This window comes from Nyctereutes procyonoides, unplaced genomic scaffold (genome assembly GCF_905146905.1).
Source record: "Nyctereutes procyonoides isolate TBG_1078 unplaced genomic scaffold, NYPRO_anot_genome, whole genome shotgun sequence".
NCBI classification, from domain to species: domain Eukaryota; kingdom Metazoa; phylum Chordata; class Mammalia; order Carnivora; family Canidae; genus Nyctereutes; species Nyctereutes procyonoides.
This window is the reverse complement of record NW_026575020.1, coordinates 34,000,285-34,027,889: the sequence shown is the minus strand read 5'-3', so window position 1 is coordinate 34,027,889 and position 27,605 is coordinate 34,000,285. Positions and strand designations below refer to the sequence as shown.

General features: G+C 39.0%; 1 protein-coding gene across 4 annotated transcripts in view; it reads right to left on the bottom strand.

Annotated features, from left to right (window-relative positions):
- The window catches only part of SETX (senataxin), an 80,980-nt gene that overhangs the window by 17,977 nt on the left and 35,398 nt on the right, over positions 1-27,605 (bottom strand). For all 4 annotated transcript variants that reach the window (XM_055321912.1, XM_055321895.1, XM_055321922.1 and 1 more), the window contains 10 exons: positions 23,246-23,345; positions 13,722-13,895; positions 11,490-11,722; positions 10,345-10,512; positions 9,452-9,608; positions 5,790-5,891; positions 5,475-5,590; positions 3,623-3,694; positions 1,454-1,603; positions 304-411 (listed from right to left, as the gene is read on the bottom strand). In XM_055321912.1, the coding sequence (XP_055177887.1) occupies positions 304-411; positions 1,454-1,603; positions 3,623-3,694; positions 5,475-5,590; positions 5,790-5,891; positions 9,452-9,608; positions 10,345-10,512; positions 11,490-11,722; positions 13,722-13,895; positions 23,246-23,345 (1,380 nt within the window). The remainder of the gene's footprint in view (positions 1-303; positions 412-1,453; positions 1,604-3,622; positions 3,695-5,474; positions 5,591-5,789; positions 5,892-9,451; positions 9,609-10,344; positions 10,513-11,489; positions 11,723-13,721; positions 13,896-23,245; positions 23,346-27,605) is intronic.

Genomic DNA, 27,605 nt, shown 5'->3' with positions numbered 1-27,605 from the left:
TAAATCACACGCTGCCTTTCCCAAAGAAAAAGCCCAACACACACACGGAACATGGTCGTTCTCATCTTCTGGTCCCTGACGCTCACACTGCTCAGGTCACACATGCACATAAGCACAATCAGGAACAAAGGGACATTTTCACAGACCTTTACTATTAAAATTCAAACAGTGGTTCTCTTTTCTTAGCCATTCCCTACCTTTCCCTCCAAATAAGAGGTGATGATCCAAGAAAAACCCCCTCCAAACACAAGAACAGAAAAGGCTCTTCTACTTTAAAGTGGTATGAATGTGAAACTAACTTACCATAGAAATGACGGTGGGAGGGAGCTGTTTAGGATCTCCTACGAGGATGAGCTTGTTACAACGATGGATGAGCGGAGTCAGAGTCTCAACCTCACAAGACTGACCAGCCTTAGGAAGAAAGTATAGAATGAGAAAGTATTCTTAATCATCTTTGCTGTTTCTTTATCCATGTACACTTTATCTAATTTATAAAAGTTGGAACATTCAGACAATTATCACATTTTCTCCTCCTGCCTTGAGTATCAAAAATAAGGATTTCTGAGTGTATTTGTCATGATGAACACCAAGTGATTAAAATAACTTAAAAAATAAGAAAAATAAAATGAGAAAAAAAATAAGGACCTTTTTTTTTTTAGTTAGAAAATAAAATAGCAACAACAGAAACACTCTAAACAATCAGTTAGAAAGAACCACCGCCACTTGTGCCATTAAGTCAGCACCACTTGGGTGCCATGACCACTTGGGAACCAGCCATGAGCAGGAAGGTGTGTAATGCCCCAAGCTCTGTTCTTTGTTCCTGCTGGGCACATGCCCAAGTGAACTGCAGGGCTGTGTGTCCCTATCTGCCACCCCCTTTCTTCCTTGTTCCCTGTAGGCCTCATCAACTGCAAGACTCAAGCTTCCCTTCTATGACATTTTCTTCAATTATTTTATCACTTTCATGCTTTCTGTTCTTTGGTTTTGGTGAAACTGGATCTTGGATTGATCCTCTGTATCTCATTTTCCGTGTCTTTTCTCTTCTGGCTCTACATTCTGGCAAACGGCTAGTGCCCAACAAATGTCTGCTCAGTGAATGAACTACGAATAAAGGATGTTAACTAAAAATATTGTGGCTTGGGGCTGTCCAAAGTTATATTAAAACTGCTTCAAAAGGGAACCAGAGCTATTCCAAGCAGAGCGATATACTTCTTGGGAAGGATCTGCTGGGAATAATCAGGCATCCTTAAGACTATAATCCCAATTCTGGAAAAGCCATTTTAACTGTGGGGGGCCATCAGCAGCATGTTTCAACCTCAGAAACTACACATACATGACAGCAGGTAAAAGCTAGTTGCAAAGGCCTCTGCTCTCCCTATCTTGGGAGCAGCATGGTTCCCCCAGACTCGCTCTCACGGTACCATCCAAGTCATATGGCCAACTACCTACTGACCTCATCAACAATGACACAACTGAAGGGGACACCCCCTTGCCCACGAAAAGCAGACTCAAGCAGTAAACCACCACTCGTGCTCAATGTGCAGCAGATAACATGGGACTCTAAGATGATGATGCTCTGTGTTTTTTGTGGGCGTCCTTGAACCTAAGACAACAAAGAAAGGTTAATCGATATTTAACTACATAGAAATTCAATTATGATAGGCCTATTTTTACTATAAAATGTCCACCATTTATTATGCAAAGATATTTAGGCAAGTGCTGAGGGGAAACCTCAAGTCTAGAGAATGGCAGAAACCCCTCGAGAGAATGCTGCTCTGCTCTACAGTCTAAGCTCAGAACAGGATTTTAGCACATTAGGAAAAATAAATTCAGGCTTGATTTGGTCAAAGCAAATTACAATTCTTACAGCAGATGTACGTGGGCAGGTATCAGAATGCGTAGAGATAGTTGTGAAGCAATTATTTGAGTTAAACTAGGGTCAAAACTCAGCTTGAACATATATTTTTCTGTTTTTAAGTATATAATGTTCTTTCTTTTACAATAGCTTGTACCAACAACAATGCTGTGAAAATGAGGAGCACTCTGCCTGCACAATAGGAAGAATACCTCGGTCTATCCCTGTCACACAGATACCATCATTGGCACCAGACAGTGCAAGTCCCACTAACGTCCAAGCTAATAAACCAGTGTTATTATCAGAGATTCTATGAGCCTGTTTCATCCCCGTGCATTTGTTCAACCACAGACTTGTATCCCCAAGCACGTGTGTAAGCTTCAGGGAGACGGTGGCAACTGTGGCGCTCCCATGAGCACCGTGAGAGCATGGTCATATATATACCTTTCCTCTCAGCCATCAACTGAGGGAAACTGACAAGTACAATTAATTCTTTTTTTCTTTTTAAGATTTTATTTTTTCATGAGAGACACGGAGACACAGGCAGAGAGAGAAGCAGGCTCCATGCAGGGAGCCCGATGTGGGACTCAATCCCCGAACTCCAGGATCAGCCCTGAGACGAAGGCAGACGCTCAACCGCTGAGCCAGCCAGGCGTCCCAACTACAATTAATTCAATGGCCCACAGAACAAGGTGATGAGCAGCAAACTTGTCACAATATATGCAAATACAGACTTCATCCTTAAATTTGAGAAGATTAATCTCGGGCTCAGATTAATTTTAATAAAACCTTTCCACATAATTTTTTATTTAAATGAATAAACAACTAATGGAAATATGGATTAAGTTCAACTATATTTATTCAGCTCTATTGGGAAGGCTAACAATACATTCAAGAGAAAAATCTCAGCTTAAAAATACTAATACTGTTACCAGCTGCTATATATAACCTGTTCTCCCTGACCCCCGCTGGTTTATTAGGGCTGCAATCTGGTGATGAGGATATACATCTGACTCTTCCCAGCTTTGATTAATCTAAATCTTGTTCATTTTTTTTTTTAAGAATTTTAAGTTCTATGCCCAATGTGGGGCTCAAACTCATAACCCCAAGATCGAGTCACATGCTCCACCGACTGAGCCAGCCAGGTGCCCCTTGGTACTTTTATATCCAAAGAATACTAGGGAAGATGTGACACATGCTACAGATTCTTACGATCAAAAACAAATATAAGTTTATGCTTTCAGCTAAGAATTGTAAAACACTTAGTTTGTACTTTCTAATGCAAAATCCCTAGCCACTGTCACTCTACTTGAATCCAGACATGTGATCTTCCTTTCTTTCTTTTTTTGTGTGTGTGTCCCTGGGTGGGCACAAATTTTATTTTCTTTTTGATAGGGAAAACACCTTCAAATCTACTTTCACTAACTATTCATTTGATGATAATTATCATCACTTTTTAGTGGTGGGGCCATGAGGAGCACATAACAAGGGAGTTTAATACTTACCCAGACCTAGAAAAGAACAAGGTATTTTAAAATCACCTCTTTCTCAGAAATCTCAGGTGATGATAAGAATTATTAGGCTGAAGCAAAAAAAGCAAATGTACGCGTACATAACTGTACCATTTTCTCTATTTTAACATTTTAAAAAGTTTTTCATAATAAACATTTTAAATGCAATTGAGAAAAGCCCATCAGTTGTGTGAAATAATTCATAATAAAGAGAAAGAGAGAAAAGCCTGGAAAATGCTACAGGTGAACCACTTACCTCCTTAATTTTGGAAGCTAGTTCCTGCCTCTCTTTTGAAACTTTCGCAATTTTTTCATCTAATTCTTGCCTCTGGAAAAGGTTAGAGTGGAATCATTAAAGTTAAACTGAGCATTTTAAAAAGCTTTCCAGTTGACTGCCTTGCATTCAAGTGACACTACAATCTGCCCAACAGACATGCTATTTACTCAGTTCCTTCTCTCTTCACCAACAGAGCCCTGACACCCATGCTGTGCTGCTCCCACACTACCCTGTGGTACTGCAACCTCACATCCATCTTGTATGGCCAAGCAGCCTACAGAGACCTTCCTTGGACACCAGCTCTCACAGAAACACAGGCCCCCAGGCAGGAAAGCAGCCACAGTCCCAGCAAATGGAAGCTCCAACAGGACTCCCCAATTGCCCTCATGACCAGCAGTCTTCCCTGCCTCTCGCACCTGTGTGCCTTATGCATCCCCATGTAGCTTATCAAAACCCCACTCCTGTGGTCTGAGTTGACCAATCCAGCCCTAGCCCAGAAACCCCAAAGCACCCCACCCACAGATCCCTAACAAAGATGTGCGCCCCAGATCCTGCCTCTCTGCACTCTGCCTTGACCTCCTTGTGTGGCCCCTTGAGGCAGGACGAGTACTTCCTCCAGAACCTATGAATAATAAACTTTTAATTCTAATTTCTCTGTGGGGTGCCAGACCACAGAGAAATTAAGCATTAATTTGATAAACCCTTAACCCTGTACAAGATTCCATTCTGTCCAGTGTGTCCCATGTGTGCTATTCTGTCTAAGCAGTCCAACCCCTGGGACTCATTTCTCTATGAATTTTTGGGTGCTTCAAATAGGTTATTAATCACATCCCAGTCACTCCTCTAGCCACAGTGATGGGCATATAACACAGGCCTGGTAAACTATGGTTCACATTTCCTTAAACAGGGATTAGACCTGTATACCCAGGGACTAGTCAAACTCCTTCCATGGAACTGATGCATGGATAGTGTGGAAAGCAACCCCTTCCATTGCTATGGGTTTTCTTTTATTTCTTTAAGATTTATTTGAGAGAAAGAGTGCCTGCTTGCACAGTCAGGGGGGTGGGGAGAAGAGGAAGAGAAGCAGACTCCCTGCTGAGCATGGAGCCCAACTCGGAGCTCAATTCCACAACCGTGAGATCATGACTTGAGCCAAAATCAAAAGTTGGATGCTCAATCCCACAACCGTGAGATCATGACTTGAGCCAAAATCAAAAGTTGGATGCTTAACCAACTGAGCCACCCAGGCACCATTCCCAAGGGTTTTCTAAGCTGGGGTGGTGGTACCCAGAATGGTGGCACTTGTCTTTTCCAAGATGAGAAATGTCTAACACACAGAAAAATCAAAGAATGGAGAAATGACATCATCTGAGCCTTTGGATCCAGGTACACTGAAGTTAATCACTCGCAGAGCTCCTAGGTATATGAGTTCATGAATTCCCTCTTTGTCTAACTTGGGTTTAACTTGCAACTAAAAGGTATCTAATAAATTCACTACAGTTTTAATATAAGGCAGGCAACAGCAAACTACAGGCTGTGGGCCAAATTCAGCTCATTTGTTTTTATAAATAAAGTTTTATTGGAACATAGCCACATCCATTTGTTTATGTATTATCTATCACTACTTTTATGCTACCACAGCAGAATTGAGTGGTTGAAACAGAGTGAACTTTGGCCTGCAAAGTCTAAGTTATTTACTACCTTTCCTTTTTAGAAAAAGTCTGTTAATCCCTAATATAAGGCAATGATAAAACAATGAGATCAAATACTCATCACTAGCTTGTGTTCTTATCAACTATTAAAAAATATTCACCAAGAAATGTTTAGATACCTGTATTTCCCTTCCACCTCGGCATAAAGCACGCTGGCGGGAAAGTTCATCAAGTTGATGATCTAGAAATTCCTTTCTTCTGTGCATCTCCTGAACATGAGAGGGTAAGTCTTTTTCTTAAATAAAATAAAATAAAAAATTATGATTTGATAATTCTGACAAATACATAAATAAGCATACACAATGAAAAGAAAAACTAGGTCTCAAAGCAAGACTATTTCAATTGTCTCCAAAGTACCTTTAATGCCCAAGACATTACTTATCATGTAAAAGGAATTAGAAGTAATGTTACTATGTGCCTTAATTAGTACTTACTCATTCTGTGGTTAACTTGGCTATCCAAACTGAATTTTAGAACTTCATTATTAATAGACTTTTCTGGACCCAGACGAACTAAATTTATATCTCCACAGTTTCCTGTTGATTAAAAAAATCATACTTACAGATTAATAAGGACACTGCCAACCTATTGGCAAGTAAGCATATTAACAATCAGGGAAGGGAGCCAACATTAATTATATCAACTACACACCTGAACTCCACTAGAGGCTTCTTACACATTAGACATTCACTACCACCCTACAGGGTACTTACCATTTCTACCAAATAAAAGCTACAGAGTTTGCATAAACAGGACATTACAAAGTTGAGACTGAATTGTATCAACATTTCTCAAACTATGTTCTGTACAACATTCCACAGTAAAATACGTTTGGGAAAGGTGAGTAAAATAAGAAACTTCTTAACCACAGGATATTTCAGATATGTAAAGATTTTCATATATTAATACATATTTGAATTTCCAAGAAAGAATCATTTAGTAAAAACTATCAAATCCTTTTCTGTGGTATATTCACAACAAAGTTTTTGAAACTTTACTCCAAACATCATGCTGCTACCCCAGAATCTAAGGGACACAAAGTGCTGGAAATTGTGGAGTAGAGAACTGCCAACACTAAATCTCATTTAAGTGGTTATTAACCACACCTTTATTTTAAGTCACCACATTTTATATGTTAATCTAAAAATCTCCAGCTCCATCATTGCGCTAAAATAGCAATCAGCACTTATCCTAAACTGACACATCACGTACTTCTTCTATTGTCAATCTCCTTCCACTGAATAGGGTTTTGCTGTGGTTGCCAGCTACTTCAGCGGCTGGCACAGAAGTACAATAAATCTAAGTTGAATGAATGAATAACTTATTAAAGCAGATATCTACAACATATTTTTGTTCCTAGTTCAGCTCATTCTTCTAAATTTGAAGCCATAATCTCTGGCCAAGATTTACTTGAAGGTTTCAAAACTGCTAACCTACTTGTGTTTCCATGATGAACGAAGACGAAATTACCTGGAAACTCACCCACTACAAACACCTAGAAATGCTCCATAAATTAAAACAGACATCTTTTAAACTGCAGGGTGAGCTCACAGAAATGGAAGAGAAATTCCTAGGAGCCAAAAACAAAGAAAAAGCTCAAAACCAGAATTGAAAGCCCATGAGCTGCAGAGGCTTCCCTGGGGGAACAGGATGAGTTGGGGCTGGTACTGTCTAGGTGCTCAGAATTTTTTTTTCCCCATACACTCAATGAAATGCACATATTTTAAAAATCTTTAGTTCTACGGAGTTTGACAAATGTCTATATTGGCAAAACTATCATTCCAATGAAGACAAAGAAACTTTTTAAGAGGCTTGGATTTTAAAGACTCCTGGAAAGGAAAAGGGTCTGGAAGAGACGGGAGGATGAAAATGAAGTGAATCTAACTGTGCTGAGGCTTAGCTGGGAAAAACTAAATTCTCTTCCAGGACTTTCCAACCATAGGCCCATGCCACATGTGGATTTAGAGACCAAATATATAATACAGGGAATGACAAAGGTGACCCAATCAAAATACACTGAGAGTTTTAAAATGAGAATACAATGGGCAACCTTGTGCCAATATATTTGAAAACTAAGAGGAAGTGTCAATGTTTCTTGAAAGAAAAAAAAAAAATTAGCCTAATCCACTAAAAGAAAGAAACCTGAATAGGCCCGTAACAGTTAAAGACATTTGAACAGTAGATTAGAACTTACAATCTGTCAAAAAAGACAATAAACAACACTAAAAACAAATTAATCTTTAAGGAATGGATAATCTCTGTCATATATTAATCATTCCATGAATAAACAAAAAATTCTCCCCAATTCCCTTTTTAAAGTCAGTGTAATAAAAAACAAAGATGTGACAGAGGAAAGTCACAGGCTGGCCTCATTCATGAGTACTAGTTTTAAAATCCTAAATAAAACAGCAATCCAGGAATGTGTTAAAAAATAATACATAACCAAGTTGGTCTTACTCTACGAATCAAAGATACTTTAACATTACAAAAACATTGTATTTGCCCAATTAACAGATTAAAGAAAAAAGCTTCATGAAAATGCAACAAGAAAAATGCATGCAATAAAATTCAATGGCCCTTCAAGATAGAAACTGACACAGGAACTTATCTTGATAAAGGGTAAATACTAAACCCCAGAAATCAACACCTACTTAATGGCGAGATGTCCAAGACATTTCTTTAAAGACTCTCAGGGGCAGCCCGGGTGGCTCAGCAGTTTAGTGCCGCCTTCAGCCCAGGGCGTGATCTTGGAGCCCCGGGATCAGGATCAAGTCCACTCAGGCTCCCTGTGTGGAGCCTGCTTCTCCCTCTGCCTGTGTCTCTCATGAGTAAATAAAAAATAATAAAATAAAAAATAAAGACTCTCAAGGACAGCTTTTCAGTAGTGAAAAGAAGTGATATGAATGCAGTGTAAAAGACCAAAGTTCTTTCCTACAGCCAGAAGACACTATTTTCTAACAAAATTGAAGGGCAACCCCAGTGGCGCAAAGGTTTACCACCGCCTGCAGCTTAGGGCGTGATCCTGGAGACCTGGGATCGAGTTCCACGTCAGCCTCCTGCATGGAGCCTGCTTCTCCCTCCTCCTGTGTCTCTGCCCCCCCCCCTATGTCTATCATAAATAAATCTTTAAAAAACAAAAAACAAAAAACACCAAAATTGAAGATCCAACCCGGATGCCTATGTGGCCCTGTCCCGATTCTAGCCCTGCTGGGCTGTCAGCACACATGTGAGAGTGCTCACCTTTCCTCAGCCAGGGAAATGTTAAAATCACATCAATGCATACGCATGGGAGCCGTTCCAGGGCATGTAAACTGTTAGAACCACTTCCGAGAAGAATCTAGCACTACCTAGAAAACTGAAGATGCACTAATCCTTCAACACAGAATTTTCACTTCCAGGTCTACCTATGCAAGATCAAGGTTTTTTATAAACTCTTGACCTATCACATGAAGTCCACTTGACATCAAACCCAATACAGAACTCACACACCTCCCCAATGAAAACAGTACCTATTTGCCCTCACCACCTGTATCTCACTGAGAGAGTAAACAAACCCCCAAACCTTCGCCTTCATGGGGCTCATTATACTCTAGCTGTACTACACAGAGGTTCTCTCACCTCTGGTCATTTCTAGTGAATAGAAGCTTCTGCTAGAGTTCTCCACATCCCCCTCATCCTTTCCCATGGCTAACTCCTAATTGCTCTGCAGGATTCATCTCAGACATCATTTCTTCCAGAAGCTTTCCCTAACCCTCCCATGACTGGACCAAGGGCCGTTTTAAGGTGTCTGAGAGTAGCCACATCTTACTTTTCTTATAGAATGTATAGCTTTATACTCTAATTGCCCACAGATCTGCTTCCTCATTACTGTCTCTTGGAAGGTTTCACTGTTGAAATGTCAGTACTTAGCACAGTGCCTTGGCACAGAGTTAAGTGCTCAATAAAATCTGCTAGATGAATTCATGAGTACATATGGGCCACAGCCCCAAGCAGAAGTTATTACTCAAACTGGCTTGCTCTTTGGCATTCAAAATTGACCATACTAAACACTGAGAATAAAACCCAAAACAAATTAAAAGCCATATAAGTATCATACCCAAAGGATTCTTCTTGTCTTTACATTTTTCTTTAAATTCGAGGATGATTTTTTTCATAAGTTCATCAACAGCTGCGTTGGAAGGTGCACACACAAGGACACGGTTTTGTTTGATTTTGGCATTGGAGTTTTCATCTGAATGCCCTTTTCTCTGGTTCTACAATTTGACACACACATGCCAAACAGACAAAAAATACTGATGAGCTCTGTTACAGAGTTTTCCAGTTTTTCTCTACTTCCATTATGTTTGAAAGCTCCTCCTTATGAATATTTAAAAATAAGTAAGAGGGGATCCCTGGGTGGCCCAGTGGTTTAGCACCTGCCTTCGGCCCAGGGTGTGATCCTAGAGTCCCGAAATTGAGTCCCACATCAGGCTCCCTGCATGGGGCCTGCTTCCTCCTCTGCCTGTGTCTCTGCCTCTGTCTTTCTCATGAATAAATAAATAAAATCTTAAAAAAAAAATAAAAATAAAGTAAGAGCACCTACATCTTTACATGGACATTAAAATTACTCTAGCAGGACACTTTATCATAGCTTCCCTGAGCCTCACTTCATGTCCACTTATTTTACTCCATATTCAATCCAACCAAAACGTAGCCCAGCAATACAATACAATCCAGACAGTTTCCTGGCATTATACATGACCCATAACAAAGCCAGGAGGCCACCATTCTAGCCCTTCAGAACACTGTCACACAGACCAGCATTTTCTGCCCTCTTCACTCTTTATACCCTCTCTCCTGCTACCTCTTTCTCTGATACGGTTTCACATGGTATCAGAAAGATACACACAGTGCAGGGGAAAAGACCGATAGTAGTTATTTACACCTATCAGTTAATCCGTGTGTAACAATGCTCTCAGCAAACAGCAATGACACCCTCACATACTCTACCTCTGTCAGGAGGCGGTACAGGAGGCCAACAATAGTTTTTGATTTCCCTGTTCCTGGTGGTCCATGAATCAGACAGATCTTGGCAACTGACGGGGAGTGTTTGACCATGGCATATGCAGTTTCTATTGCTTTCTTTTGGTCTTCATTGAAATCTCTTAAGTAGGCGACCTGTGCAAAAGACATTAGTGAAAATGAGTTGCTCTTCCTGGAGTGGCAAGAAGAGGAAACCTCCGTCTGAATTTCTTCTAACCTTTATAAAACAGAAGCTTTGATGATGATCACCCAAAATGACCTTTAATCTAAAGAAACAATTTCACTACTATCAAGTTATTTATGAGTGTCTGCAGGCTTCACCCCATCTACAACTACTATAACTGCATTTGTATTTGTGGTTCTTACAAAGAGGATCACAATAAACTGTTCTATACTTTTCTTCTATTTATTTTTTCCTTAGACGATAAAAAGAATTCCAAGACTTTCTTTCCTAACTCAAGTGCTACAGTGGAAAGAGCACAGATTTTGGGTCAAATCTAAACTTAAACCTCAGCTTCACTCACAAAAGCTAGGTCTCCAAACCTCCTCAGCCTATGCCTCTGTCATCCATTAAACCTGGGACTTCTGGGAGGACAAGAAGTGAATGAGATACTGTACAGGAAAGCTCTAGCACACAGCAGTGGTTCACACACTATTACTTTTCTCTTGCCTTCCTCTGTATTAATCTCCTGGAGTGACTGACTATATGCCTCTCACAGCTAGAACATGTTTTCATGCAAAATGGCAACTTTACCTGTAAATTCTCTTTCAATCATTCAAATGCAAAATTAACTCTATTAACCCACTCCTACCTCTGAATTTTAATTCCCTAGCAAGCATTTAAGTAGGATACTCATCTAACTTTTTAATGCTGCTCTTTAAGCATATTTTCAATTCTTTATTGCACTATGCCTTTTTCCTGTGGTAAGCTGAGTAACATAACACTGACTGCCAACTTAAAGAAGATGGAGCACTACACTACATCACTGTGCACGCACAGGGATATGTCTTTGTCCCAGATACAAAGGAATGTGCCATGAATAAACACAAAATGATGTCACATTCTGACATGAAATTTTTTGACTTTCCATTCTCATTTAACCATGACTCACAATTCTCTCAGAAGTTGTAGTTAGTAAGTCTTTTGTACAGAAGTCCATGGGATTTGGATTAAGAACAGCTCTGGCCAGTTGGTTCCGTCCACTCAACAGAGACATGGCTTTCAACTTCCTTTGCGTAGTTACCAGAGAACTGATTACAACACATTTCACGAATTCATTTAAATTGACTGGCAAATTATCTTGACTCTGGATGTAAAGGAAACACTCAGACTTCCCGTTGCGCACTATTATCAAGAAGGAGAAAAAACAATTTCAGTTGCCAGTGAATAATGCGATCCAACTAATAAAAAGGTTATTCAGAATTATGTATTTTATAACTTATGTTTTTGTATGATATATTATTATTTTTTGTATGATATATTATTTAAGTAATTCACTCAAATGTGAAATAAATGCCCAAGAACCAGGCAATTATTTTTTTAGAAGAAGGAAGCAGATAAGCACATAAACATGTCAGGTAGTGATGAGCACAATGAAGAAAGCAGAAAAAGGGAATGAAGAAGTATGAGGGATGCAAGGGGTATTACCATCGATAGGTGAGTCAGGGAAAGTCTCCTGATAAGATGGTATCTGAGCAGAAACTTGAAATAAATGAGTAAACCATGTCCTTATCTGGAGAGAGGGTGTTACTGGTAAAGACTCAGCAAATGCAAAGACCAAGAAGCAGAGATGTGAATGGAGTATTTCAGGAATAGGATCAAGCCTAGTATGGCTGGAAGAAAAAGTAGGGAGATGTGTGTGACAAGAGTCGAGAAGAAAACGGGGCTCCATTTTAAAGGGCTCTGCAAGACCACGATACTGAATTTGAACCTTATTTTGGGTCAAGTAGGAAGCCACAGGGCAGCTTTGTACTGGGAAGTGACGTGCTTGAACTTAATATTAAAAGAATCACTTTTACTGCCAATGAAGAATAAATGCAATGGGAAAAGCACAAAAGCAAACGGGCCACTCAGGAGGCCACTGTGGTTGATGGTCATGTGGACCAGGATGTAGTAGCAGATGTGGGGCTTGGACTTTGGGTACTTTCCTAAGGAAGAGTCAACAGGATTTGCTGATGAATTACATGTAGGGTGTAAGACAAAGGATCAAGGATGACTGGGGTTTTCGGCCTGAGCAACTAGAAAAATGCAAGCCCCACTTACTGAGATGGGAAAAAAAGAGGGAATAGTTGATGTCAGGCAGAACATCAAGCGCCTCCTTTGGTCTTTTTTGTCTAAAAGATATTTAAATGGAGATGTCAGTTGGACAACTGAGGAGATTAGAAGGAGAATACCTTAGAAATATAAATACGGCAAGTGTCATCACTTCCAAGAGTCAAAAGCACAGACTAAGCTATGTACCCTTCTGCTATTCCCCTATATGCATTCCACAGAAGAACTGGGGCTGGACCACAATTATGATAGAAATACAGCACACCAATTACAGCGCAGCATGACGCTCAACTCTAAGGAGCTCTGTTTTTAAGACTGGATGTAAAAAGGCAAAGGAATAACGAACTCATGTTCTCTTCACATAATTGAGACTAAGAAAGCAGCAATGTTAAAAAGGACGCCTGGCATACAATAAAGAATGCAGACTACCCTGCAGTCAAAACATATGCAGGTTTCAATTCTAGGCCTACCACTTAATATGGAGAATAACACTGTGTAAGTTACTGAACATCCCTGAGCCCTCATTTCCTGATGAGGACAAGACAAATAAATCTTACTGCTTTACAAGGCTCTGAGGAAGATAAATGTGCCCAGGAAGGACAAGGCACATGGCCTGGTATACAGCAGGTACACTACTTCTGTGATGCTATTCCCAGAAGGGTCCCTACAAAATAAGGGATGGGAGCAATGGAAACAGCAAAACCTTCAAGTTGTCTTATAATGACTTACATGTTTTGGTCTTCTCATGATACTCAGCCACAAAACCAAGGTTGGAATGTGATTTAAGATATAAAAAACAGATGATTTGCAAATTGTTTAATAACAAACACAATGAAGGAATGTATCAGAGAAAGAGAGGACATTACAAAAGAAAACTTTTTTTCCTAAGTCTAGAGTAATAAGAACTGGGCCTTTCCCAGATGAATTTAGAAAAACTAAAAAAAGGACTCTGAATGACAGGTAATCAACCTGGCAAATACATGTTTCGAATATGTGTAACAAACATGTGGCTAGTAAAGCACAACTCAGATAAAAATTAAAAGACATGTTACTCTTTACATTATCTACTTACTGACTGAAGTGCGGCGAAACTTATGAACATAACCGCAATGATATTCACGGAGATCCTGCATGCAATTTCTCTCTGTATCTTTCTTCTCTCCAATTTGTCTTTCAGAAACCAAAAACACCAAATCATTTTCCTTTGGATGAAGCTGTTTAGCTAGTTCACATTCTTCAAGATGAACTATGAAACAATAATAAGTTGGCATTGACTCTAACAGAATTATTTTCAGTAAGATTAAAGAATATTAAATCCCTGTACTAAGTTCAAGCAAGTGTACAGCACTAGACTTTGTTAATATACTTCCAAATGATACTCTAAGCCAGTTAACATTCTCAAATACAGATTATACAGTATTATAAAATGTTTAACAACAGCTAAAAAGCCAAAATAAAATCGTAATATTCAAAAGTAGTAAATTTCCTTGAAGTTTATTTTAGTTTTTAACCAAGGAATTTTCTCTTCTCCTCACTTTTACTTTCAAAATCCCAGAAGAAAACTCACAAACAGATCTAAGGACATGTAAGAATTCTGAACCTAGTAGTGGCATTTCAAATAAGGGGGTAAGGCTAGTTGTAAACTACTAGGGCTGGGAAAACGGAACAAGCACTAGAACAAGAAAGTTCAGCACCAACTGCCAAATCCAGCAACAACACAATGACTAAATTACAAGCACTGGGATTGGGTAGACAGGACCACTAAATCAAAACAAGATTTTACAATGTGGCAGGTAAGGGGCATCTGGGTGGCTCATTTGGTTAAACTTCTGACTTTGGCTCAGGTCATGATCTCAGATTCCTGGGATCAAGCCCCACATCAGGTTTCAACAGGGAGTCTGCTTCTCCCTCTTCTCCTCACACTTGTGTACTATCTCTCCCAAAACAAATAAAATCTTTCTAAACAAATAAATGAAATGTGGCAGGCAAGACTATCTATTTGAAGGCATCAGAGATCAAATACAGTAGTGAAGAATTACTGCTGGGATTCAAAAGAATGTGGAAATCCACTGGAGTCAGCCCAGTATTTCCCCTAGAAACACCTGAACTACTCTTGGGAGTGGCAGCCTAGAGGCCAGGCCATACCTGGGACAGCCTTGTCGGACTAAAAAGACAAACATTGTGGAGTCTGGGGCCTGCAGAGTAGGGACCCTGGTAGCCCAATATGCTTCAGGTTGGGACTACAAAGGACTAAGGATTACACCCGAGGATGAACTAAGAGCAAACCCACCTTGACATGGACTACAGCCCAGCTTCCAAACACCTGGGTGCTTCAGAAAAGCCCAATCCCTTAAACCAGATGATCCCACATTGCAGGTGCCCCCAGAAGTCTGGCAGAAGTAAAGGAAAATCCTCTCTGGAGGAAGATAATATCATCCTAGGCCTCAAATTATTTTTATAAACGACTTTTCAAAGATAATGACCAACACACACCAAAAATAAGCAAAGCACAAGGAGAAGATAAAAACTCAATAAACAACAAAGGACTGTCCTGGGAGCTACAGATTATGTCGCACACAGTTTAAAAGGTTTTGCCTTAGTTATGGAGACACTTAAAAGAGCTACTAAAACTACAGACTTTGGGTACCTGGGTGGCTCTGGTTGAGTGTCTGCCTTTGGCTCAAGGCATGATCCCAGGGTTCTGGGATTAAGTCCCACATCAGGGTCCCCTGGGGACCCTGCTTTTTTCTCTGCCAATATCTCTGCCTCTGTGTCTCTCTCATGAATAAATAGTTAAAAAAAAAAAAAAACTTAAAAAAAAAAGACCTTAAAACTTAAAAAATAAAACTACAGACTTTGATAAATCAAGGATGCATATGTTATAAGTTTTAACCTGTTTTAAATAGCTAAAGATTTATAAATTGAGGTATAATTTCCAAACTAAAAAAAGATAAAAAAGAAATTTTAAAATGAGAAAAAAAAATAGAAGTATTCAACTAAAACAAAAGGTAATACATGTAATATATAATCAGGTTCATTTACTTCTATTTTGTCTCATTTATGGTTTTTTTTATTTTTTTATTTTTTTTGTTTTGTTTTTTTGTTTGTTTTTTTTGTGTTGTTTTTTTTTTTAATTCACTTTTGGTAATTTAATGGTTCAAAGCCTCATATATGTGTAAAAAGTATACTCTAATTCTGATACTTATTTATATATTTTATTAGGTATATATATATACATTAAGAATTGTTATCTCTTCTGCTGAACTAAAATTATTATGAAAAGATCTTTCTTTGGTAGTATTTTCTGTCTTAGTCTATTTAGTCTGATATTAACAGAGCTAAACATGTCTTTAAGATTTTATTTATTTTAGGGATCCCTGGGTGGCGCAGCGGATTGGCGCCTGCCTTTGGCCCAGGGCGCGATCCTGGAGACCCGGGATCGAATCCCACATCGGGCTCCCGGTGCATGGAGCCTGCTTCTCCCTCTGCCTATGTCTCTGCCTCTCTCCCTCTCTCTGTGACTATCATAAATAAATTAAAAAAAAAAAAAAAAAAAAAAAAAAGATTTTATTTATTTTAGAGGAGAGAAAAAGAGAAAGTATGTTCACATGTGGGTGACTCTCCACTGAGCATGGAGCCTTGAATGGGGCTGGACTCCACAACCCTGACACCATGACCTGAGCTGACATCAGGAGTAGGATGCCCAACCGACTGAAACACCCCTAAACACATCTTCTTTTAGTGCAATTTGCATAAGTGTCCTTCTCCCATCTTTTTTTCCCAACCTTTCTGTATTCTTATGTCTACATGTAATACATATAGTGTATTATTATACTGGGTTTTTTTTTTGGAAGATTTTATTTTTCTGAGAGAGAGGGAGAGAAGCATGAGCGGGGGGGAGGGGCAGAGGGAACAGACTCCTCGCTGAGCAGTGAGCCTGATGTAGGGCTTTATCCCAGGACCCAAGTATCATGATCTGAGAAGGCAGATGCTTAACCAACTAAGCCACCCAGACACCCCATACTATATTATTCTTGAAATACCATTTTCTTCTACAGGATGCTAAGGCTACTTAGCAAATTGCCAAGTTCAGATACAGGATCAAAGAATATAGAGGATATCGGTCATATCAGACAGCCACTCTCAAAAACTTGTAGGGTCCTACCTAAAGGGTTTAAATTATAATAGACAGAAACACAAGTATATTTAAGTCCATGCATTTATGAAATTTTAAAAAGCACTTTGGTCAACACCAGTGCTTGCAGTGAACTAACTCATTATTTTAAAAACTGGTCAAGAGTCAAGTACTTTTCTACCTTTCTATATAAAGTATACCAGAGAGTAACCAGATAATACAGAGAAATTTCTTCATAGAATTACTGCAGCTAATAAATAAATGATCAAATAACAGTATCACTTTACAACTTTAATAAATTAACCTAGGCATTAAGCATCAACAGATGTAAATACTAATAAAAGAGAAATTAGAGATGATACACGTCCTGATAAAGGCACATACCACTATCTATGAAATAGTCTTGCCAAAAATAATAACTCAAAGTAGAATCGATGGTGTCTCTAGATACAATTATCAATTTACAAGAAATGCAGAGGACAAAAAAACATACTAACAAGCACCAGGGGGACAAATCAATGAGTACAGACAGTAATTCTAAAGGCTCACCGCCTCAACTTTTTCAATAAACAAATTACAAAGCGGGGAAAAATAGGAAGAAAAAATTGTAATTAAAAAAGACACATCAGGATCCCTGGATGGCTCAAGGATTTAGCGACTGCCTTTGGCCCAGGGTGTGATCCTGGAGTCCCGGGATCAAGTCCCACATCGGGCTCCCTGCATGGAGCCTGCTTCTCCCTCTGCCTGTGTCTCTGCCTCTCTCTCTCTGTGTCGCTCATAAATAAATAAAATCTTAAAAAAAAAAAAAAGACACATCAACTAGCGTCAGTTTCAAAGTGACTGAAAAAATTGTTATTTATGAGCAGCCCTAGTGGCTCAGCGGTTTAGTGCCGCCTTCAGTCCAGGGCGTGATCCTGGAGACCCGAGTTTGAGTCCCACGTCAGGCTCCCTGCATGGAGCCTGCTTCTCCCTCTGCCTGTGTCTCTGCCTCTCTGTGTCTCTATGAATAAATAAATCTTTAAAAAAATTGTTATTTTTGAGGAAATTGGAAATTTGAAAACTGGCTATCTGATATTAAGGAACGACTACAATATTAGCAATAAAATGTTACCTTATTATAAATTTTAGGTCTGTATCTTTCAGAAATATTCACTGAATCTAATGACAAATGATGCTTGCCCCAAAAATCAAACCAAAGATGATCTGTAAAACCTCTCCATCATGAGAGGTGCCTGAATGGCTCAGTTGTTTAAGCTTTTGACTCTTGGTTTCAGCTCAGGTCATGATCTCCAGATTGTTGGGCTCTGTGCTCAGTGCAGAGTCTGCTTTAGATTCGCTTTCCCTCTCACCCACGCTCTTGCTCTCTCAAATAAATAAAATCTTAAAAAAAAAATTTCCCCACTGTAAACTATAAAACATTATTGAAAATAAACCAAAATAACTGAATTCATGAATTAGGAAATAATTAATTAGAAAGATGGCAATTTTCATATTAAGAAAAAAAGAGAGAGGGAAGCCCGGGTGGCTCAGAGGTTTAATGCCTCCTTCAGTCCAGGGTGTGATCCCGGATCTCCGGGATCGAGTCCCACATCAGGCTCCCTGCATGGAGCCTGCTTCTCCCTCTGCCTGTGTCTCTGCCTCTCTCTCTCTCTGTCTCTATGAATAAATGAAATATTTTAAAAATATAAAATAAGTGAAAAAAAATTTTAAAAAAGAGAGAGGATGTTAATTCTTGCCTAATTTCCCCCATTTTTTCCTCTTAAATTTATATGGGAACTCAAAGGAACAAGAATAGCAAAGATACTCTTAAGGCAAAACAAAGGAGGAGGACCTGTTCAGTGGCCACTAAAACTCATTATAAAGCTGAACTAAGTAATTAGACAATGTGATATCAGCACAAGGGTTGGCAAATGATCCAATCAAGAAGAAATCAGTACAGAAAAAAATCCATGAATTAAATGGACACTAGATTTAGGCAAATATGGCACAGTAGAACATGGAGAGAATGGTCTTTTCAACAATAAGTAACACCAGGAAAACCACAACTCCATTTGGAAAAAAACTGAAACATGTTCCCTATACATCCCATTCATGCATAAAAAGAAATTCCAGGTTGACAAAACAATGAATCGTCTAGAAAAGGGTTGCAAACTTTTTTTTGGGGGGGGTTGCAAACTTTTTGTCAAAAAAGTTTTTTTTTTAAACATTTAGCTATTTTAATTTTTATTTTATTTCTTTTATTTATTTATGATAGTCACACAGAGAGAGAGAGAGAGAGGCAGAGACACAGGCAGAGGGAGAAGCAGGCAGGCTCCATGCACCGGGAGCCCGACATGGAATTCAATCCCGGGTCTCCAGGATTGCGCCCTGGGCCAAAGGCAGGCGCCAAACCACTGTGCCACCCAGAGATCCCGAGTCAAATGTTTTCTTTGCAAGCCATACATAAAGTCTGTTGCATATTCATAGACTTTTTCCAAAATTCTTTAAAATAATGTATAAATCGTACCCCAAGGCAGTCCACTACTAGGATATGGGGGTAGTTCTGCAAGTTGTCATTTGCTGACACCTGGTTCTAGATGTTAAGATAATATATTTATGATCTGCAGCAGGGAATGGTTTCTAAATGAGGCAAAGACTAACCATAAAAAAAAAAAAAAAAATTAGCGGCGCCTGAGTGGCTCAGTAGGTGGAGCGTCCGACTATTGATCTCAGCTCCAGTCTTGATCTCAGAGTTTTCAGTAAAAAAAAAAAAAAAAAAAAAAAAAGATGCATTTACTATGTTAAAAATAAGAAATTCTAGGGGTGCCTAGTTGGCTCATTTGGGGAGCATGCAACTTTTAATCTTGGGGTTATGAATTTGAGTCCCAGGTTGGGATTAGAGATTGCATACATACATCCATAAAAGAAATTTTTAATAAAAATAAAACTTTTAAAGACATCAGTGAGTCAAAATGGAAGTCAGATTGAGAGAATGGCATGCATCCAGATTTTATAAGGAACTACTACAAATCAATAAGAAAAAGATAACAGAAAATTAACGGTAACTTTGAAAAGGCACTTCCCAAAAGAGATTACTGAAGTATCTACTAAATATATAAAAAAGGTGCTCAACCTCACTGATAACAAGGATATGACAAAATAAAACCACAAAAGGCCATCATTACAAACATGGCATAATGGCTGAAACTAACACAACAATCAATACAAATGTGCTGGTGAAGACCTCGAACAATGGGACTTCTCATACACTGCTGGTGGGTATAATGTATAATGGACTGGGCATTTCCTAGTCAACTTGAACATACACATACCCCGAGACTTCACAAACCACCCTAGATATAGGACTCAACAAAAATGCCCTCACACAAACATTGAGACAGGAATATCACAGTGGCACTGCTCATAAAATGCTGTGTAAGACTTAACATAGCATGCCGGAGGATACTATCCTCAGAAAGGTAAGTCTGCTTATGAGGTTGGCCCTTAGCACTGGGATCCTGGATCTCAGGATTATTGCTTGATGATAAGAATGCCTCGCTGTGCCTGTTTGCAAAAAGAATGTGGTCTATACCAAATACCTGCTTTCCTTCCGGAAGTCAGGAATTTAGGCCAGGCAGAGAGGGTGGCTGGGGCACTAAGTTTCAAATAAGCTTCCCTAGGAGGTAACAGTATGCATGCCACACATTCTGACAATCCATTTCTCGATTGATTCTACTGGGAGAAGACTCTTTAAGAGGCTTGCTCCTGGTATTGTCCATACTTCACCCGATGCGCTTCTCTCCTTGCTGATTCTGCTTTGTAGTCTCTTAACATAATAGGCACAACCATGAGCATGAGTATATGCTAATACCTGTGAGTTGCCCTAGGAAGTCCTTGAACTTTGGAGACCTGACACACAGGCCAAAAACTACTGAAAAAAAATGTCTATCAACAGTAAAATAATAAAAACAGAACAAAACCAAAAATCACACAGTAAAATCAGGACAAATTCACATATTGAAATATTACTATAATGATGACACACAAAATTAATGAATCTTACATAATGTGTTAAACGAAAGAAGCCAGATATAGAAATTATGTGATTCTAACAGAAGATCAAGATAATGCCAGATAAATTCATAACTTAAATATTAATATTAAAAAGAAATATAGGGACGCCTGGGTGGCTCAGTGGTTGAGTACCTGCCTTCAGGCCAGGGCGTGATCCTAGAGGCCTGGGATGGGAGTCCCAAAATTGGGCTCCCTGCATGGAGCCTGCTTCTAACCTCTGCCTATGTCTCTGCCTCTCTCTCTCATGAATAAATAAAATCTTAAGGGGACCCTGGGTGGCTCAGCGGTTTGGCGCCTGCCTTTGAACCAGGGCGCGATCCTGGAGTCCCGGGATTGAGTCCCACGTCAGGCTCCAGGCATGGAGCCTGTTTCTCCCTCCTCCTGTGTCTTTGCCTCTCTCTCTACGTCTATCGTAATTATATAAATAAATAAATATTTTAAAAATAATAACAATAAAATCTTTAAAATAAATAAATAAATATATATATAAAATAAATAAATTTATATATATTTATATATTATATATATATATATACATATATATATATATGTATATATATATATATATATATAAAACCACTACAAAAAAATATGAAAGTGGGGCACCTGGGGAGCTCAATCAGTTAAGTGTCTGCCTTTGGCTCAGGTTATGATCCCAGAGTCCTGAGATTAAGCCCCACATCAGGCTCCCTGCTCAGTGGGGAGTCTGCTTCTCCTTCTCCCCCTCCCCCTGCTCTCTCTCTCTCTCTCTCAAATAAATAAAATCCTTAAAAAAAAAAAAAGAATGAAAATATCCATTTTCTAGGACCAACGTCAGAACCATAAAGAAGTAAATATGGTATTTTTAAACATGTGTAAAAATTGTCTGCACCTCAAAATCTCCACATGAAACTGAATAACAAACTGCAAAAAGCACACTACAACAATACATACACATTAAGAAGAAAACAAGGTCCTTAGTAGAAAAAGGGCTTGGGGGGGCACCTGGTGATCAACCAACTCATGTTTTGGCTCAGGTCCTGATCTCAGGTCATGGGATCAAGCCCTGCAGGAGCGGAGTCGGCTTCTCCTTCTTCTTCCTTTTTACCTCTGCCCCTCCCCCCCCATGCTCACCCTGTCAAAATTTAAAAAAAAAAAAAAATCTTTTTTTTTTTTTTTTTTTTTTTTAAAGAAGGGGTAAAGGGCAAGAACAATTACCCCCATTTCCTCCTAAGAATATACATGGGCAGAAAAGATTCAGGGAGGAAAGTACAACCTCAGATGAGATACATTTTTTAGACATAAAACTGGAAAACAAAGTTGAAACTAGCAAATGAGGGAGATCTACATTCTTACATTTTCATGTTAGAAGTCAGACAGATTTCTTTTGGTAAGCAAAGGCAATATGATCAAGTCTTAAAATGTGCACGCTGTTTGATCTAGCAAAGTTTACTCAGTGTTCGTAACAGTGAAAAGCTATAAACAACGTATATGTCTAAGTAGACACCACTGGTTAAACAGATCTGTGGAAAAAACTTACAATGGAATTACAAATATTAAATACACTTATTTAATAATGCTGGAGAGACATTTACAATATATTAAATAAAATTAAGTCAAATATAAGCTTCTGAAAGCAAGAATCTTATGTTTTCTTCACAGCTATATACATAGCATCTAGGATTATATCCTATTAGGTACCATAAAGTCAATAAATATTTGCTCAATGAATGAAAAAGGTCATAAAATAGGTAAAATGACCCTACTACATTCACATGTCACAATTCACATAGGTGAGTAGACAGTGTCACAGTAAGATATATACTAATATTTTCATAGGATTATCTTGGAATAGTGGGAATTGGTGGTATTTATCTTTCTGCTGGCTAATATTGTTTCAATGTCCTACAATGAACATACAGTACCTTTCCCAAAAGGATAAATGCCTTTTATTTTAAGTCATTCTATGGAGTAGGATGGATTAGGGGTGAGTGAGGAAAGCAAAATTTTTTAAAGAATTCTGAATGTTTGGTTGATTTATAACTAATGCCTAAGTGTGATATGTGTTTCAGACCAATGATGAAATGAGTAGATGATAGCAGGATGATTTACTCAGAAAATCTATTAACACTATTATAGTCTTGTCAAGTTCCCTTCACTCACCCTTCTCTTCCATGTCCAGCTTCCACTTTGGCCTGTAGTATTCTAATAACTACAGAATGGTTAAAACCATGAATTTTATATCTGTAACTGTCCCACTAATTAACCTCATTAATTAAGACTTTAAACATTCTGTGTAAGAGATTACAAATTACAATTTCTAGGATCTTAGGAATCCTAGGTCCCAGAAAATTTAAATGAGGTTGAGAGTTCCTCAAATAGATATCTCCAGTTACCATATATTTCAAATTACAGAAGAAAGAACTTACCCACAAACTCCCAATATTTTTTATAATCAGCAGGAAATTTTCGTAAATGCAACTGATAGAATTTCTCTTTGTTTGGAGAGCTGATCCACTCCTGTGCCACCTATATACACAGCAAAAAGCATATTAAGAAAGTAAAAACATTCTGGCAAGTCAATGTTAAACAGCGAAGTTTCCCCAAACAAGCAATAGTAAAATCCAGAACCTAAAATTCCAAGTGGGAGAAACATGGAAAATTTGTGACTTTTGGTTTCCAGTTCAACATATATGGGACTTAGAAGTCACCATTTCATCCTATTAAGTAAAAAATTAAGCTGAAAAAAAATCAACAACCAGTCAGTGCCAGGAGAGAGGAAACCCTGAACTAGAACAGATGAGCTGCTTGAGGCTCAATATGGATGGCTCTGAGCGACAATAAATCTAGGGGGACCCTGTCATAAGGGGGACCCCACAGTTTGCTTAGTTCTACCTCTAAGAAGCCCCTCCAAGCTCTTATGCGGAGTACTAGAGAAAATCCCTTCATGCTTCCAGCACAAGGAGAAGGAAAGAGACCAGTATGAAATATACCAGAACATTCTGATCTTTTTTTTTTTTAAGATTTTATTTATTTATTCATGAGACACACAAAGAGAGAGGCAGAGACATAAGAAGAGGGAGAAGAAACAGGCTCCATGCAGAGAGACCAATATGGGACCCGATCCTGGAACCCCAGGACCACGCCCCGAAACAAAGACAGACACTCAACTGCTAAGCCACCCAGGCGTCCCTAGAACATTCTGATCTTACCAAGGCTTGATCTTGGAGAAATTCTTTTATTACCAGAGTCAAACTACTTGAGGAAAGAGAAATACCCAACTACAGCCCATTCTGGCCATCCTATCTCACCTGAGGTGGTGGAGGGAACTGATAAGCATGTGTATGGTTCACAGTCCAGGAGCCAAAGCTCACCAAAGACTGCAGAGTAACCTGTCACAGATTTACAGAACAATGCCCCTCCTCCACAACCAACCACGACATTACTAAAGGTCCACTTACTGCTGGCTGTTCCTTTTCCCTACATCATTTCCACCTTACAATAAATATGATAAGGCACACTCAAAGGCCAAAAACAGAGAATAAATAAGCATCAGAATCAGAGACAGATATGGCAGGAATGTTAGAATTATTAGACCAGGAAATTAAACTGTAATTAATATACTAAGATTTTATTTTATTTTTTTTAATTTTAATTTTTATTTATTTATGATACAGAGAGAGAGAGAGAGAGAGAGAGAGAGAGAGGCAGAGACATAGGCAGAGGGAGAAGCAGGCTCCATGCACTGGGAGCCCGATGTGGGATTCAATCCCGGGTCTCCAGGATCGCGCCCTGGGCCAAAGGCAGGCGCCAAACCGCTGCGCCACTCAGGGATCCCTATACTAAGATTTTAATGGAGAAAGTAGAGCACACAAGAGATGATAATGGGGGTGCATGGGTGGCTCAGTTGGTTAAACGCCTGACTCTTAATTTTGGCTCATGTCATGATCTCAAACTTGTGAGATCAAGTCCTGCCGTGGGCTCTAAGCTGGCTATGGAGCCTGCTTAATATTCTCTTGCCCTCTCCTTCACTCTATTAAAAAAAAGAGAGAGAGAGAATAGACGATAATGTAAATTCTAAGAGTAAAAAAGAAATGCTATACAGATCAAGAAACACTGACAGAAATGAAGGATGCCTCTGGTAGGTTCATCAGTAGACTGGACAAGGCTGAGGAAAGAACTGCTGAGTTTGAGAATCTAGGAACAGAAACTACCAAAGCTGAAAGGCAAGGAAAACAAAAATGGGAGAAAAAAATAATATCCAAGAACATGGGGCAAGTGCCAAAGACTCAACATCCACGCAATGGGACAACTAGGAGCGGGAGAGAAAGGAACAGAAGCAAGATTTGAAGCAATCATGACAGAAAGTGTCCCCAAATTAATATCTGACACCAAATCACAGATCCAGGAAGCTCAGAGGACACCAAGCAGAATAAATGCCAAAAACTATACATACACATATCATACTCCTACTTCAGGAATCTGAAACATCAAAGATAAAGAAAAAAATATAAGAGAAGTCAGTAAAGAAAAACATCTTGCCTACAGAGGAGAAAAGATAAGAGTAAGAATTACATCTAATGTCTCAGAAACCAGGCAAGCAAGAAGAAAGTGGAGCAAAATATTTAAGTTGTTGAGAGAAAAAAAAAACCACCAACCTAAAATCCAGAACAAAATGAAATTATTCTCTAAAAGAGAAGGATAAAGACTTTCCTAAAGAAAAATTAAGGGTATTTGTCACTATTAAATCCATCTTGCAGGCAGCTGGGGTGGCTCATGGGCAGCCCGGGTGGCTCAGTGGTTTAGTGCTGCCTTCGGCCCAGGGCCTGATCCTGGAGACCCGGGATCGAGTCCCACGTCGGGCTCCCGACATGGAGCCTGCTCCTCCCTCTGCCTGTGTTTCCGCCTCTCTTTCTGTGTGTCTCATAAGTAAATAAAGAGAATCTTTAAAAAAAAAAAAAAAAAAATTCCATCTTGCCAGAAATGTTGAAAAAAGATCTTGAGAAGGAAAGTCATATCGATCAGAAACTTGGATCTACAGAAACAAAGAGCATCAGAGAATGAATAAATGAAGGTAAAATTAAAATCTTTATGTTTCTTTTTCTTAACTGATCTAATATTCAAAATAATAGCAATGATATATTCAATTACATTTGCTTATGTGTGTATATGTATGTTTATACATAAGTGAAATGAATGCCAACAATGATAAAAGGGATGGAAGAATCAGTAATATTTTATTATTATAATGTACTCACACTACCCATAAAGTATTATCTGAAAGTGGATTCAGATTAGTTGTAAATATGTATTGTAAGCTCTATGGCAACCACTAAAAAAATAAAAAATGATACGCTAAGGGGAAAGAGAAAATAGAATCATATAAAATGCTCAGTTAAGACCACAGTGGCAGAGGGATGTCTGGGGGGCTCAGTTGGTTAACTGTCCAACTCTTGATTTTGGTTCAGGTCATGAACTTGGTGTGGTGAGACTGAGCCCTGCCTTGGGCTGGGCATGGAAGCCTGCTTAAGATCTCTCTCTCAGGACACCTGGGTAGCTCAGTAGTTGAGTGTCTGCCTTTGGCTCAGGGCTCCTGTGAGGAACCTGCTTCTCCCTGTGTCTATGTCTCTGCCTCTCTGTCTCTCATGAATAAATAAAAATCTTAAAAAAAAAAAAAAAAAAGATTCTCTCCGTCTTTGCCCCTCTCCACTCCTCCTCTCTCTAAAAAAAGAAAAAAAAAACATGATGGCAGAAAAAGCATGGAAGACAAAAATAAGAACAAAGAACAAGGGTAACATATAAAACAGTTAAATACAGGAGAAATTAGTCCACTTTTATCAATAATCATCTTAAACGTCAATGATCTAAATATACCAAATAAAAGATTGTCAGTGAATCAGAAAACAAGACCCAACTATATGCTGTCCACAAGAAACTTACTTTAAATATAAAGACACTACAGATTCAAGTGAAAGGATGGAAGGGCACCTGGGTAGGTCAGTCAGTTAAGCGTCCTGACTCTTGATTTTGGCTCAGGTCATGATCTCAGGGTCATGAGACTGAACCCACGAAAGGCTCTGTGCTCAGCAGAGTCTTTTTAAGACTCTCTTCCTCTCCCCCTCCCCCCCCTCCCCCACTGCTGTGGCACGCTCTCTCAAATAAATCTTAAAAAAAAAAAAAAAAAAGTAAAGGGACAGAGAAAGATAAACCATACTAACAACACTAATCAAAGGAAAGGGAATAGTTATCACATGAGGCAATCTACATGTATTTAACAAAACTCCATTTCCAGTTGAAATAACATGCCCAAAACAATACAGCCAGTAAGTGACCAGATAGGGTTTTTTTTAAATCTTTTTTTTTTTTAAAGATTTTATTTATTCATTCATTCATTCATTCATCCAGGATCACGCCCTGGGCTGAAGGTGGCACTAAACCGCTAAGCCACCAGGGCTGCCCCAGATAGTATTTTTTTTTTAAAAAAACTTATCTACATTTTCTAACAATCAAAAGAAAGAACATTTTAAATAAGAAGGAAGGAAGGGAGGGTGGGCGGGAGGGAAGCTATATCAATTTCCAACAGAGCAGAGCTCTCTTTTAAAAAAAAGGGGGGGGGACACCTGGGTGGCTCAGTGGTTAAGTGTCTGCCTTTGGCTCAGGGCATGATCCTGGAGTGCCGGGATTGAGTCCCACATTGGACTTCCTGCGTGGAGCCTGCTTCTCTCTCTGCCACTCATGAATAAACAAAATCTTAAAAAAAAGGGGGGGGGGGAGACCTTAAGCAAGGAA